Genomic DNA, 13,216 nt, shown 5'->3' with positions numbered 1-13,216 from the left:
CAGGTCTATCTTTTGAAGGGTCTCAGAGTGGATTCAAATGGCCAACCTTTTGGCTAGGGGTTGAGGATTTAACTTTATGCCAGTAGCACAAATGTAATGAACACCTCAGGGAATGAATGCGAGATTGATCTTTACCCTGAATGGACATGTGTACATTGAGCTCAAGGCCAACTCCTGTGGCAGCTCTAACCTGCTGGCCTCGGGCATCTCATGGTCCCAGCTTTTGTTTCCATAATAGAGCTACTCTCCCAGGTAGCATCACCTCAGTAGGAGGCTCACTTTCACTTTCAGAAACATAAGGGTAAGTCTTTCCTACTATCTTAGTGGGATGCACATCCTGTTTGGGATGCTATACACTAAAGGATGCCCATTAACAGCACAGAGTCCAAAGGGCTGCCCCTGGATTTCATTACCTGGTCACTGTCTGATGCAGAACGCAGCTGGCCAGGGTCCTGCAGCGCATCTGAGACACTCTTACCACCAGTTTTGCTTGGCAGGCTCTTCCGCTTCAAAAGTTCTCCAGTGGAAGAATCCGTCAAACCGTCAAAGTTGTTCCCATCTGACACACCCATGAATTCTGTGAAAGAGTGGTCCTCCAGGATGTTCGTGGTGTGTTCGATGGTCACCTCCCTGGGGGAGAATTCCTTGGCCGGTGGGCCATTTTTGCTGGGGCAGGCCTCGAGTTCTGAACATGATCCGGTCCTGCACAGTCTTCTGGAGATCTTCTCAGGGTTGCTTTGGGATGATGGGCTCCCTTTGGCTAAGGCACTGTTTTCCTTGAGTGGAACCATGGTTAATTTCTCCTTCACCACGCCTCTCTCTTGTTCGGTCAGCTCTCTGTTTGATGAAGTTCTGCATTCATGTACGAGTGATGGTCCGGAGTGCTCCTGGGGATCTACATCCTTCACCTGGGGATCTGCATCCTTCACCTGAACGGCCAGCTGATCTGAGCTGTCACTAGAAGGGACCACCATTTCGGACAAAGTGGCATTGGAGGCACTATGGGAAAAGTAGCCGCTGGTAATACTGCTGGTGGTAGGGCTACGGGACACTTCTTTTTCCGAAACCCGTGAGTTTGTCAAATCTACTTTAGAAGAAAACCACTCCCTGTTCTCCAAGCTGGCGTTGTAAACACTGAAGTCAGCAAACTCCACAGGTACATAAGGCGGCTGTGAGCTGATCAGCTTCCTGTTAATAGCTTCCAGCTCATTTTCTTCCTCCTCCGAGTCCTACAGAAATGAAGCAAAAATCAGTCATTGACTCCCTAAAGCAACTATACCGTTGAAAGAAATGACAGACACTTTCCTAATAAAGGTATTTACATTCATGCATTTCATGTCTATTTTCTTTCTGAGTTTGGCCAAACGTCACCTACTACCTGCCACACAGGCAAACCTTCAGATATCTATGGGTACAAATCCATTGTCACCTAATATGAAACTATTTCTTCTTTGTTCATTCATTGCTATTTAGAAAGCATTCCTTCTGCTGCTTTAAGAGTCTGAGAGAAACTCAAAGTGCAGCGACTTTTAACTAGATGCTCATGATTAGTCTTTATTTGTGGTATCTTTTCTCTGTTCATTAAATAAGTAGAACCCTCCAGAAACAGAGATGACTTGCTTTCCATTTGTTCTTACAATCCTTCCTTTCAAAAGCAAAGTAAAGGTCATTTGTGGAAAGTTTCTGAGCTATTCCATGGAGGAAAAAGGCAGTGAAATAAAGACCTCAGCAACAAAAGGATAAAGAGCACAATTTCAACATGAGCTCTGGGGCAAGGGGTCATGCTGCCAATCCAAAGGCAGGCAGTTCAAACCCACCAGCAGCTCGAGGTGGGGTGGGGTGGGGTGGTGGTGGAAGAGATGGCTAATCACCTGTGCTATTTAAAGCTTTGGAAATCACTTTACAGGGTCAGTTATGAGTCAACTCAATGGTAATGAACTTGATCCTTAGTATTATGTCAAACACAGCAAGCCTGCAAAATACTAACAACCCAAGTGAAAATAATAGTTTTCTAGGGTTTTTGAGGAGCATGAATAGAGGATCTGGCTAGAAGGCAAGAAAGGAAGAAAATTAAAGTATAATCTCCTTGGTCATCCAATAGCTGGGATTTTTTGTTTTGTTTTGAGATCAAACCATTTTATTCAGAGGTTTCAAGGGAGGAGCCAAAGAGTCAGGAAAATGAGGTTTGAAGATTGTGGTCTGACCAAGATCTCTGGTACCTTGGAGATGCTGAAAGCCCAACAGCTGTTTATAAAAACTGTTGTTATGTGCCTTTGAGTAGAATTGACCCACAGCTGATCCTCCAGTGGGTTTTCTGAGGCATTTAATTGCATGGTGGGAGACTGCCCATCCTTCTCCCATGGAGCAGCTGGTGGATTCAAACTGTGTGCCTTTGGTATTGCAGGACAGCTTCTTACCACCAGACCACCAGAGCTCTGTTATAAAGATTAGTGAGTGTCAAAAGAATGAACAGATATGTCTTGGAAAAGGTATGGCCAGAGGGACCTTTGGAGTCAAGGATGGCAAAGCCTTGTCTTTCATGCTTTGGACATATTGCTAGGAAAGTGATACCATCCTTGGAAAGGTGGAGGGTCAGCAAAAGAGAGGAAGACTCTCAACAAGATAGACTGACATGGTATTTGCAACAATGGGCTTAAGTGTATCAGAGATGATGAAGATGGCACAGGACAGGAGAGGATTTAGATCTATTGTTCAAAGGGTCATTATGAGTCATATTCAACTGCACCTGAAAACAACAACAGTGAGTGTGCAATCTCATATGAGTTATTTTGAGTAACTTCATCGAAGATATTTTTAAACACATAGGTATTTTATGGTTAAGTAAAACTAGTGGTATTGCTATCTAGTCATTTCTAATAACTTCACACATACCTGATATTGTGCCAAAAAAACCCTTTTCTTTCTTTTTTTTTAAAAAACCCTTTTCTCTTTTTAAATGTGACCTTTTTCAGCTAATATCCACTGAGCATCCACTATGTACTAGTAAAGTTGTTAAGTAGTTGGATTGTCAATAGCATGCGAAATAGATATGATCCCAGCCCTCAGGCAGTTCCACAATGCTAGGTCCTTGGTTTCAGACTAATCCTGGACACACAGTAGCGCTTGGATGTAGGAAATGTCATTCAAAGTAGAGAGAACGAGAAACCACAAAAAAGTTAGCTCTCTTCCACGGTCATTTGGTTTAAGAAATTAATGAAAATGTTCATACGTGCATTTGCATAAAAATTAGGAGCCAGTATATCCCTGGGACCAACATATCAATCTTCTTAATGAAAGTAACATTTAAAATGTTAAAAAAAGGGAGAGAAAGGCAGGCAGAGAAACTGGTTGAGGCAGAGAGACTGATTGAGAGACTGGTCACGTCACATACAAAGCAGATGAGCGTTAACAAATAAACAGACATTTCATCTATTGAATATTCTACATCTGATAAGATGGTAACACTTTAAAAAAGTTAAGTTTCTCTTTTCAGTACTGACTAGTTTTTAAAATAAGATGACTATAAATTATGTAAAAGCATCAGTAGCCTTATTTCTTTTGGTTATGAAGAATGGCTACTTGTTAATTTTAGGAAATTTAGCATGAACATGTAATATTATAAGCCCACAACTCAGTCAAGTATTTTTTTAATATTAAATGTTAGCAATCAATTTCCTAAAATTAGCATAAAATTTTTGATAACACTCACCTCTTGTTGTCTCATCTTTAAGGGAATTCTAAATTAAATTTTTGTTGTTAGGTGCCTTTCAGTCAAGTATGACTCATAGCAACCCTATGAACAAAAGATCTGAACCCTGTTCTATTACTATCCTACTTTCTCTAATGCACATAGAGTTTCCAAAGGCCTGCTGTTTAAGAAGTGGATGCCAATCCTGCTTTCACGCCTGTCTTAATCTGAGAGCTCTACCAATCTCTGTGCACCATGAGTAATCATTACGGCATTTGACACACCAGTGGTACAGCATTAAGTATTGCAGCTACCATAGCAACCCCAAGTTATCTCAGTACAGCATACTGACAGACCAGCGCTGTACCACTTAGAACAATGTTCTTCCCAAACACAATTAATACCAGGCCCAATTGCCCAAGCGACTTTTAAATACAAAGGCCCACCTGATTGTCAACAAGAGGTTTCCAGCCCATTCTTGATTGTTAGCTAAATCCAGGCAACCAATCAACTCACAGACAATTGTGAATAAAATAAAAAATGACCAAAATTATGTAGCATTATTTAAAAAGAAATGGAAAGAATACTGAAGACAGAGTAGTTAAGTGTACAACTGCTAACTAAAAGGTCACTGAGTCAAATTCACCAGCTAGTTTGTGGGAGGGAGATAGTGGCAATCTACTTCTGTCATGATTACAGCCTTGGAGATTTTATGGGGCATTCTATTGGATCACGATGAGTTGGAGTTGACTCCATGACAACAGGTTTATGAAAACCTTTTCTCCAGGTGGGGAGAACGCTTATAAAAGATACAGACTGGACAAAATTGTCTGAATCAGTAGCCATTACTTATATTTTCTACATATTGTCATATTTAGACTTAAAACTGAATTTCAATTCTATGTTTATATATTTTAGATTACCTTTTGACATAAGCCAGCAAAGAAATAGAATTCTCTAAGTTCAAGAACACCTGATATGTTTTATTACAAAAAATTAACTTGCTACAAGGAAAATAAAATTTCCAGATGAGAATTAGAAATTTGGGATACATTTTATGCCTGAAGTTCATGCTTCTAAAGACTGAGGGCCGATCCACTGTCATTAAGTGGCTTCTGTCTGATGGAGCAACACTGAAGGACGGAGCAGAACTGCCTTGGGGGGTTTCTAAGGATGTAAATCTTCATGGAAGTAGATGGTACGTACTTCTACAAGGTAGCTGGTGGGTTAAAACTGAAGACTATTGGGTTAGCAACAAAATGCCTTCATTATAGTGCCACCAAAGCTCCACTCAGGAGAAGCAAGGTATCTTAAACCACAGCTTTGCTGAAGGAGACAATAAATTCTGAAGTCAAACAGAAAAGACTTAATAGGTATGAATTTTCCACATTATTTTTTTTTTAAATTTTCCACATTATAAAGATTAAAAACTTACTCTTAAGGGATTAGAATAACCATACCAAAACATTTCAAATAAGGAGAAACATAGCAATACACTTAAAATATCCTACTTGAGGGTTTATTTCAACTCATAGTCATCCTACAGACCAGAGTACAGCTGTTCCACTTGGTCTCCAAGGCTGTAATCTTTATTGAAGCAGACTGTTGTACTTTTCTTCCACAAAGTAGATTATAAGTATCAAATAGTGGACTTTTAGCAGCTGAGTTGTTAACCACTGCCCCACTAGGACTTCTCAATAATGTGCTTATGAGGGAATAGATGATCCAAAGAAAAAGACTAAAAGAGTAGAGATAGCTCATCCTCACAAAAAAACACCAACAAAAAACCCAACAAATCACAACACACACCACCGAAGTTAAACAGATGCTAAACATTTTACAAGATTTAAAAGGAGATGGAAAGTTTCTTCTTGCAGGAGAAAAGAGAAGACTTCATTGGCTTAAGTTGCATGTTGAGGGAGTCTCGTTAAGAAAAATGAATTGAATAGTTCTTAACTTAGTCTCATAAAGACAAATACTGTATAGGACTATTATTGTAGAGCATGTACAAGGATCCAAGGGAGGGGGAGCTTAAATATAGGGTTGCACAATATGATGGGTGGAGGGAGGGATTGTAAAGGAAAGGGGGAAGGTCGGGTGTGAAAAACAATGTATATGAACTTTGTATGTAAACGAGTATTTAAAAAAATATTTAAAAAATGAGTAAAAAAAAAAATTAAAAAAAAATGAGTAGTTCTGAGATAAAAGTCTGTATGTCTAAGCCAGAACTTTCTCAACAGGCAATATAAGCCAATGATAAATAATATTTTAGGCATAAAAGTCTTTCACTATACCATAATGAAGACTAAATGAAGGAATTCTTACTATTCTTATTCCTTAAATAGAAATAAAGCAGAGGGTAGAGTCAAGTTCCCAAGCTTCTCTAGTGCTAGTTAGTGTCTTTATGATTTAACTTCTGCAGCTAATGCAAAAACATTTTGATTTTAAGAAGGGATCAAAAGTCACAATGCAGTGACTTTTCAGGGAGTTTCACTTTATGAGTAATTTTCACTCCAACTCTAATCAGGGCTGGGCCACCCATCCGAGAGAGATGGTCTGTGTTCTGGACCATTAACCAGAGACTTCCAAGAGTTCTGTCCATGGCCCTTAAGAGCAAGCAGCACTTTGGTAGAAAGCTGTGAAGCAGCAAGATCTCTGGAAACTGGACCTGGAATATCAGGACTTAGTCTATTCTGCTGAAGGAGGCGGCTCCTTGTTCCTCTACCTCATTACCTGTGTGACTAATTACCTGGGCAAGCCACTAATTATGGAATGAACTATGTCCCCTATAACACATGTACATAAAGACTCACATGTATATGAAACTCTCCCCCAAGAACTGATAAACCAAGTTAAGGATTAAGGGTGGAATGAAACACTTTTTAAACACAGCATAGTAGGGGAAGGTTCTCTAGTGTGTGATCTGCAGAAGAGGAGGAAAGTAAAATGGGGAGTGAGGGTGGAGAAAGAGGAGCGGACACTTCAGTGCCACTAAGAAATAATCACCAGGAGTGTTATGCATCCTTGGGAACCTGAGTTCCTATGCTAGGAAGATTCTCAATTCAATGCAGGGAAGACTAGGACATGTGGGATCCTCAAGGAAAGTCTGGCCCACAGATGCTGAAGGAAATAGATACCTTCCTCCAGAAATGGCCAAGAGAGAGGGTCCTGCCTGTGGCAGCTGGCACTCTGAACTTAGACTTCCAGCCCTGAGCTCTGCTGGCCTAGTGGCAAGAAGCTGTGCTGCAATCCCGAAGGCATGTAGTTCGAGGCCACTAGCTGTTCCATGGGAGAAGATGGGCAGTCTCCTCCTGTGCAATTAACTGCCTCTGAAAAGCTGCTGGAGGGTCAACTATGGGTCGGCACTGACTCAATGGTAAACAATAACAACAATAAACTCTAAGAAAATAAGTTTGTTAAAGCCATTCATTTGTGTTATCTCTGTTACAGCAGCACTAGATATTTAAAACATCACTAAAAACTTTGTTTCTACTTCTATAAAATGAAAAGACTGAATGGTGATAGTGTGTGTACTGGGAGATGATCTTTTCTCTGCTATCATCTCTGCTACAAGACTTTAAAAGTAGGCTTTATAGCACACTATTGTTGTATCTACCATCTCTTATAACACATGAAGTACATTCTTTATCTTCCTAAGTTGGTCAGACAGTGAAATTTTACATTATGAATCAAGTGCAAATTACATTTATATGAAGTTACTTAGTAAAGGAATGAAACCAAAAGCCAATCCCACCACATTGGAGTCAATACCATGTTATAGAGAAGCACCACTGAGTTTCTGAGGCTGTAAATCCTTATGGGAAGAGAATGCTTCTTTCTCTCAAGGAACAGCTGGTGGATTTGAGCCGACTTCTTGTCCAAAGCCACCAGAGCTCTTTAATACAAAAACTAGGTGGGTTAAAAAAAGTAACAGGAACAATGTGTTGATTGACATTCTTGAAAATTATTTCAAACTCCATACCACTAATTAACCCAGGATTTTTCAGCAATGGAATAGAAAGAAAAGTGAATTAGGAGCCAAGAAAGAAAACAACCAACATAAGAATGGAAATACGATTTCCCAAAGAGGAACAAAAATCTCAGATCAAGCAAGCAATGTACCTAAACTCTTATCAAAATATCATAGAAAAGTTGTTATCATTATCACAAATAAATGAAATAGTCCAGCAGCTTTTTAGGGAAGACGCAGGCACGGTAAGTGAGTTTTCTGAGGAGAGTGGAGGCAGTGGTCTCCACTGAGTCCTTGCAAAGGAACACGGTGCCATCAAAACTTCCCTAATGTACTTCATGTTACATTTGGTCACACAGTCTCATCACTGCCTGAGATATCGCAGCTTAAAGAGAATCTGGTTCTATCATACCCTCTTCTAACAGAAAACATTGAAGTGGTTTGCTTTTAAAAATATTCTGTGGAAATTATAATTTTCTGGTGGCCTACTGGTAAGCTGTGTGGCAATCCCCAAAGCACTTGGTTTGAATACACCAGCTGTCCCAAGGGCGAAGGATGCACAGTCTCATCCTGTGCGATTTGCTGCCTCTCAAAACCTTTTGGAAGGTCAGCAAGGAGTTGATTCTGACTCAACAGCACAATACAACAACAATTAAGGAAAGGATAAAAAAAGTTCTATGAGTTGTAAAACTATTTGCTGATCATTCTCAGAGGGTTACCTGGCACAGTATCCTGATGGTATCTTGTCTTGTACCATAATGTATTTTTAAAATAGGTTTACATTTAGTGCCTCTGTATTCTGGTTGTGTCATATGAAGAGACAGGCCCCATCATTCACTGAGCCAGAGAATATGGAGGGGAAAGACACCAGCAACTTGGCCTTCTTAGTCCAGGCTACTGCCCTTCTTAACCAAGCAGATGGCAGTCAAGTAAATGACCGGGCAGGCAGCTCACTGTGATTCTAGGATGAGAAGATTGCTGTTGACATGCTCATTTTCCTCCGCCAGGAACTAGGACACCAAGGCTTTGGGATATAGGATAAAGAGAATGTAGAGGGAAAGAAGAAGTATGCCAATGGTGGCTTTCCTCTTTTCTTCAGTAGGCAGGAGGAATAGAAGGCCACTTCTAAAGATCTACCAGCAGCCAGGCATGCAGGTGAGTGGCCAACTGCACGTCCGGATGAAGGTCCGGTTAGTTTCACACAGTGGGCACAAGCAGCATGTTCTGGAACTGGCAAAGGCGACCACACTAATGAGCCTTTGGAATGAATGCAGCATGCTGGAATTGGGGAAATGAGATTCCCCAAGCTCGCCAACACAGCAGATCCTCTGCAGACGTAAACCCCCAGTAGCCCAACTTGCTTCAAGCTGGTGTTACGTTTCCAAAACTCAGGGAGCTGTGTGAAAGTGGGAGCGGACACACACTGTTACCGAATCCTTTCCAGACTTGAGGATACACAAATTAAAAGAGAAATTTAAAAATGGAGATCTAATTTATAATTTAAAAACATACGGCCATCTGGTGTTTTAAAAAATCATTTCTCAAATCTGTAATTTTTTTTAAAAAAACCCAAGTGCTAGGGAATGAGGCATAGCAGGCAACATTTCAACCAATCAGAGCTGAAACAGACACAAGACATCCTGAATGCAAGGCCAACATCAATGAGGGCAGACTGTATTTTGCCAGCAGGGTATAAAGGCCACCGAGGAACCGCGATGATGTGATGACGGGTAATGATGGATGGGAGTGTGGCTACAAATGCAGAGTTATCTTGGAAACAGCATCAAGCAACATAAAAAAGCTTTCAAACACACTCACAGCTAAAAGCATAATTACTTACTCCAAGTAAATTTAATTCCTCTAGGTAGATTAACTTCAGAAGCTGGGTAATACGTATAGGTGTATTAGAAATATGTCAATTATTAGATAAAGAGTTATCTTTGCTATAATTTCATTAAGACTCCAATCATTACAAGTGTCTTTCCTCCTTTTTTCTACATGAATCAACAGACCAGAATCAACACTTAAAAGAATCACAGGTCACAACCACATACATGCAAAATTTCATCAAGTCATTAATGAACAGATTGACTAACAAGCACAGTTTTGAAATGTCACTTAAAAAAACCAAAAAGACACTCAAAGCACATCTTAATTTTTTTCTAAAGATGATTGTTGTGAAAGGGCCTTAAACCCACCACCAGGCAATATGACAGAAATGGTTACAGAACTTACAATCTTCTTCTCACGTTTGCTACTGAGTTCTACTGGCATGATGCTGCCATTGCTTCCTGAGGGTACAATGCAGCCAGGGTTATGTGCCTGAGATGAAGGCATGCTCTGCAAAGGTTAAGACACACAGATGCATCACACACAACAGACGATGACAGTGAAAATATCTAGTAAGTACGTGCAAGTTAGAAAAGTAATGCATACACTTTTATTACAAGTGAGGCATGCAGCAACTGATTTTGCAGGCTAGAGTGAAACCACTGATGATATCTGGCAAGATTAAATGAGCTTTGGTAGCAGAAAAACACAACTGGCTTCATCAAATTGAAAAAAAAAATAGCTGCCTTTAATATTTTTCAAATGTCCAAGAAACATTTCTCTCAGTTGAAGGAAAAATTACCATGTAAAAGGCATACACAATGAAATAAAACCACCATCAGGTCAGAGGGGAAAAAACCCTACCACAATCTTGCATGCTTATGAATGAGGCATTCCAGAATGGGATTCCTGGACTGATACAATCCATCTATGTCCACATGCATCATACAATTGGTTAGTTAATGCAAACTGCTACTTTTCCACAGGCAACACTGAGTGTCTTTCTATTCTGCAAAGTACAGAGAAGGCAAGCATTTACCTCCTGGCTTAGAAGAGGCCTTGCTTCAAGAGCTGTTCTTTTCTTATGCTCCTCTTTTACAGGCATTAAAGGTTTGAAAAACTTTGGTGGCTGAGGAGAGAATGCTTTGAAAGGGCTGACCATTAAGGCATGAGGATTCTCTGCTGTGCAACCTGGGGAAGATAGAAAAGCATGAGTTGACAGGTACAGAGCACTGGAAACACAGCAAGCAGGTGACAACCTCGTCATAGGAATACATAGTGTCACACAGAAATGGAGGAGATGCCTATCAACAGGTGAATGGATAAACAAAATGTGATATATACATACAATGGAGTATTATTACCCAGTCAGTAGGAGAAATGAAATTCTGATACATATTACAGCATGGATGAACCTTGACAACATTATGCTGAGTGAAAGAAGTCAGACACAAAAGTTTTAAAAGATAATGCAATCTTATTTTATGAACTAGAGATCAGGCAAATTTATACAATGTAGACTAACGATCTTCAGGGTCTGAAGAGGAATGGGAAGTTACTGCTGCAAAAGTAGAGTTTCTGGTCAGGGAGAAAAGAAGGTTTTAGGAAAGATATGGCAATGGTTTCCCAACATTGTGGGTGTGACTGATGCAACATGACTGTATACTTGACATGGCTAAAGTGGCAAATTAGATGCTGTATCTATCCCACCATAATTTAAATAAAAAAGAACAGAAGAAACACCTGTAGAGCCACAACATAGTAATAAAGGGCTGGTTGGTCAGAAAAATAAACAAAGCAAACCACCACAGGCAATTAATGTGACAAAAGATCTAGGAATGGTTGTATGAAAAGACATTATGATTCTTAAGCTTCAGTCAAATAAAATAAATAATGAAAAAAAGAAACCAAATTTTCTACCTTTTTTTAAAGACATAAGGAGCCCTGGTGGTGCAGTGGCTAAGCATTTGGCTCCATAAAAACCAAACCAAACCAAACCAACCAACCAAACATAAAACAACTTCATCTTTCTTCCGTGGCTTGCAAGACAGAGTTGGGTCTCACTCACCAGACGACTTGAACTCACACGGATTTTCCATTTCTCTGACTTCTCAAAGCACTTACTATCTGTACACTCCTTTTGGAATTATTTCATATCTTGCTTTCTATCTTCCACAGTTAAATTTTAAGATCTAAGTTTGTACTAAGGAGCTCTGGTGGCTTTGTAGCAAGAAGCTGAGCAGCAATCCTGAAGGCACACAGTTCAAGGCCACTAGATGCTCCACAGGAGAAGGATGGGCAATCTCTTCCCATGTGATTAACCTGCTGGAAGGTCAGCTTTGGGTCAGTTCTAACTGTACAGTACACAACAAGAACAATTTGTACTAGTTTATATCTGCAAATCTGTAAAGCTCATCAAAGGCCTGAATAAGTATTGCATATATTTTCTTAAAAACCTCTCCACTCAAGTGACCCTGCTTTACCTGAATTATGAAGGTCAATTCTTTCTTGTTTTTACTAACTTCTAACTTTTGGGGGCCTCTTTCCCATTCTGTATTTTCTTCCCAATACGCTGATGCTGTTGTTATGTGCAGTTGAGTCGCTTGTGACTCATAATGAGCCCATGTACAATTGCCCTAAATCCTGCTCCACCCTGTGCCAACTTTACTGTCTCTGACACACCTACCCTCATTACCCTAGTCACTGAATCAATCCATCTCATTGAGGGTCTTCCTCTCTTTCTCTGTCCCTCCACTCTTCCATGCATGGTGACCTTCTCCAATGACTGGTCCTTGTAACGTGCCCAAAGTATGTCAGATGAAGCCTCAGAATCCTTGTCTCCAAGAAGCAGCCTGGTTTCACCCTCTCTATGACAAATCTGTTTGTTCTCCTAGCAGTCCATGGTATAGTCAACACTCTTCTCCCGCACCACAGCTCAAAGGCATCAATTCTCCTTCTATCCTCCCTACACACTGTCCAGCTCTCTGATGCATAGCAAGCAACTGTAAAGACTATGGCCTGGATCAGGTGCACCTTAGTCTCCAGACTGACCTTGTTGCTCTTAAGTACTCTGGAGAGGTCCCTGACAGCTGACTTTTCCAATGCAATTCATCCCTTGATTTCCTGGCTGCTGGTACCAAGAGTGTTGATTGTGGAGCCAAGCAAACTAAAGCTGTTAATAATCTTAATCTCTACAATGGCATTTAATAGGTAAAATAAGAGGAATAGTTAATAGATAAAATATTAGCATATTTAGAGAATATTTTCCTTTAAAGGTAGTTATGATGTTGTCATTAACTAAGCTAATTTCTGGTATGACTGATGAAATTTCTTTAAATATTAGTGGTATGTTCTACGAAACCATTTGGTAGACATAATGAGAGAGGTCATGTTTTTGGAATAAAGAATAATGTCTATTTAAAGTGCCATTAAAAAAGAAAAAAATCAAAGTATAATGTGCTAAGATTTAGTTGTATCTTAAAAGTAACTTCAAACTCATGAAATGATATAGAAAAATAATCTGAAACTGCCAGGTGTTAGATAAAAACTTAACATTGGTAATAGGATATACATTGAGGGGAAAAAACACCCTAAAAAAGTAATCAAATAAAAGAACATGATGTGCTCTGTTCAAAAAGAGAGTTTTGGATCATTAAGCATATTGGAATTCCAGATTTGTATCTTAGATGCTAAGACTTTTTTGGTATGTGCTTTTAGTAATCATAAAG

General features: G+C 39.8%; 1 protein-coding gene across 1 annotated transcript in view; it reads right to left on the bottom strand.

Moving 5' to 3' along the window:
• Positions 1-370: 370 nt before the first annotated feature.
• KIF13A (kinesin family member 13A) overlaps positions 371-13,216 on the bottom strand; it is a 302,781-nt gene continuing 289,935 nt past the window's right edge. Inside the window, 4 exon segments of the mRNA XM_006888691.1 lie at positions 371-406; positions 408-1,229; positions 9,894-9,998; positions 10,528-10,679. Coding sequence (XP_006888753.1) covers positions 371-406; positions 408-1,229; positions 9,894-9,998; positions 10,528-10,679 — 1,115 coding nt within the window.

The sequence above is a fragment of the Elephantulus edwardii genome, unplaced genomic scaffold (genome assembly GCF_000299155.1).
Source record: "Elephantulus edwardii isolate Elephantulus edwardi_28Jun2011 unplaced genomic scaffold, EleEdw1.0 scaffold00070, whole genome shotgun sequence".
Lineage (NCBI taxonomy): Eukaryota > Metazoa > Chordata > Mammalia > Macroscelidea > Macroscelididae > Elephantulus > Elephantulus edwardii.
The sequence above is the reverse complement of the archived record's forward strand: the minus strand, read 5'-3'. Positions and strand labels throughout refer to the sequence as shown.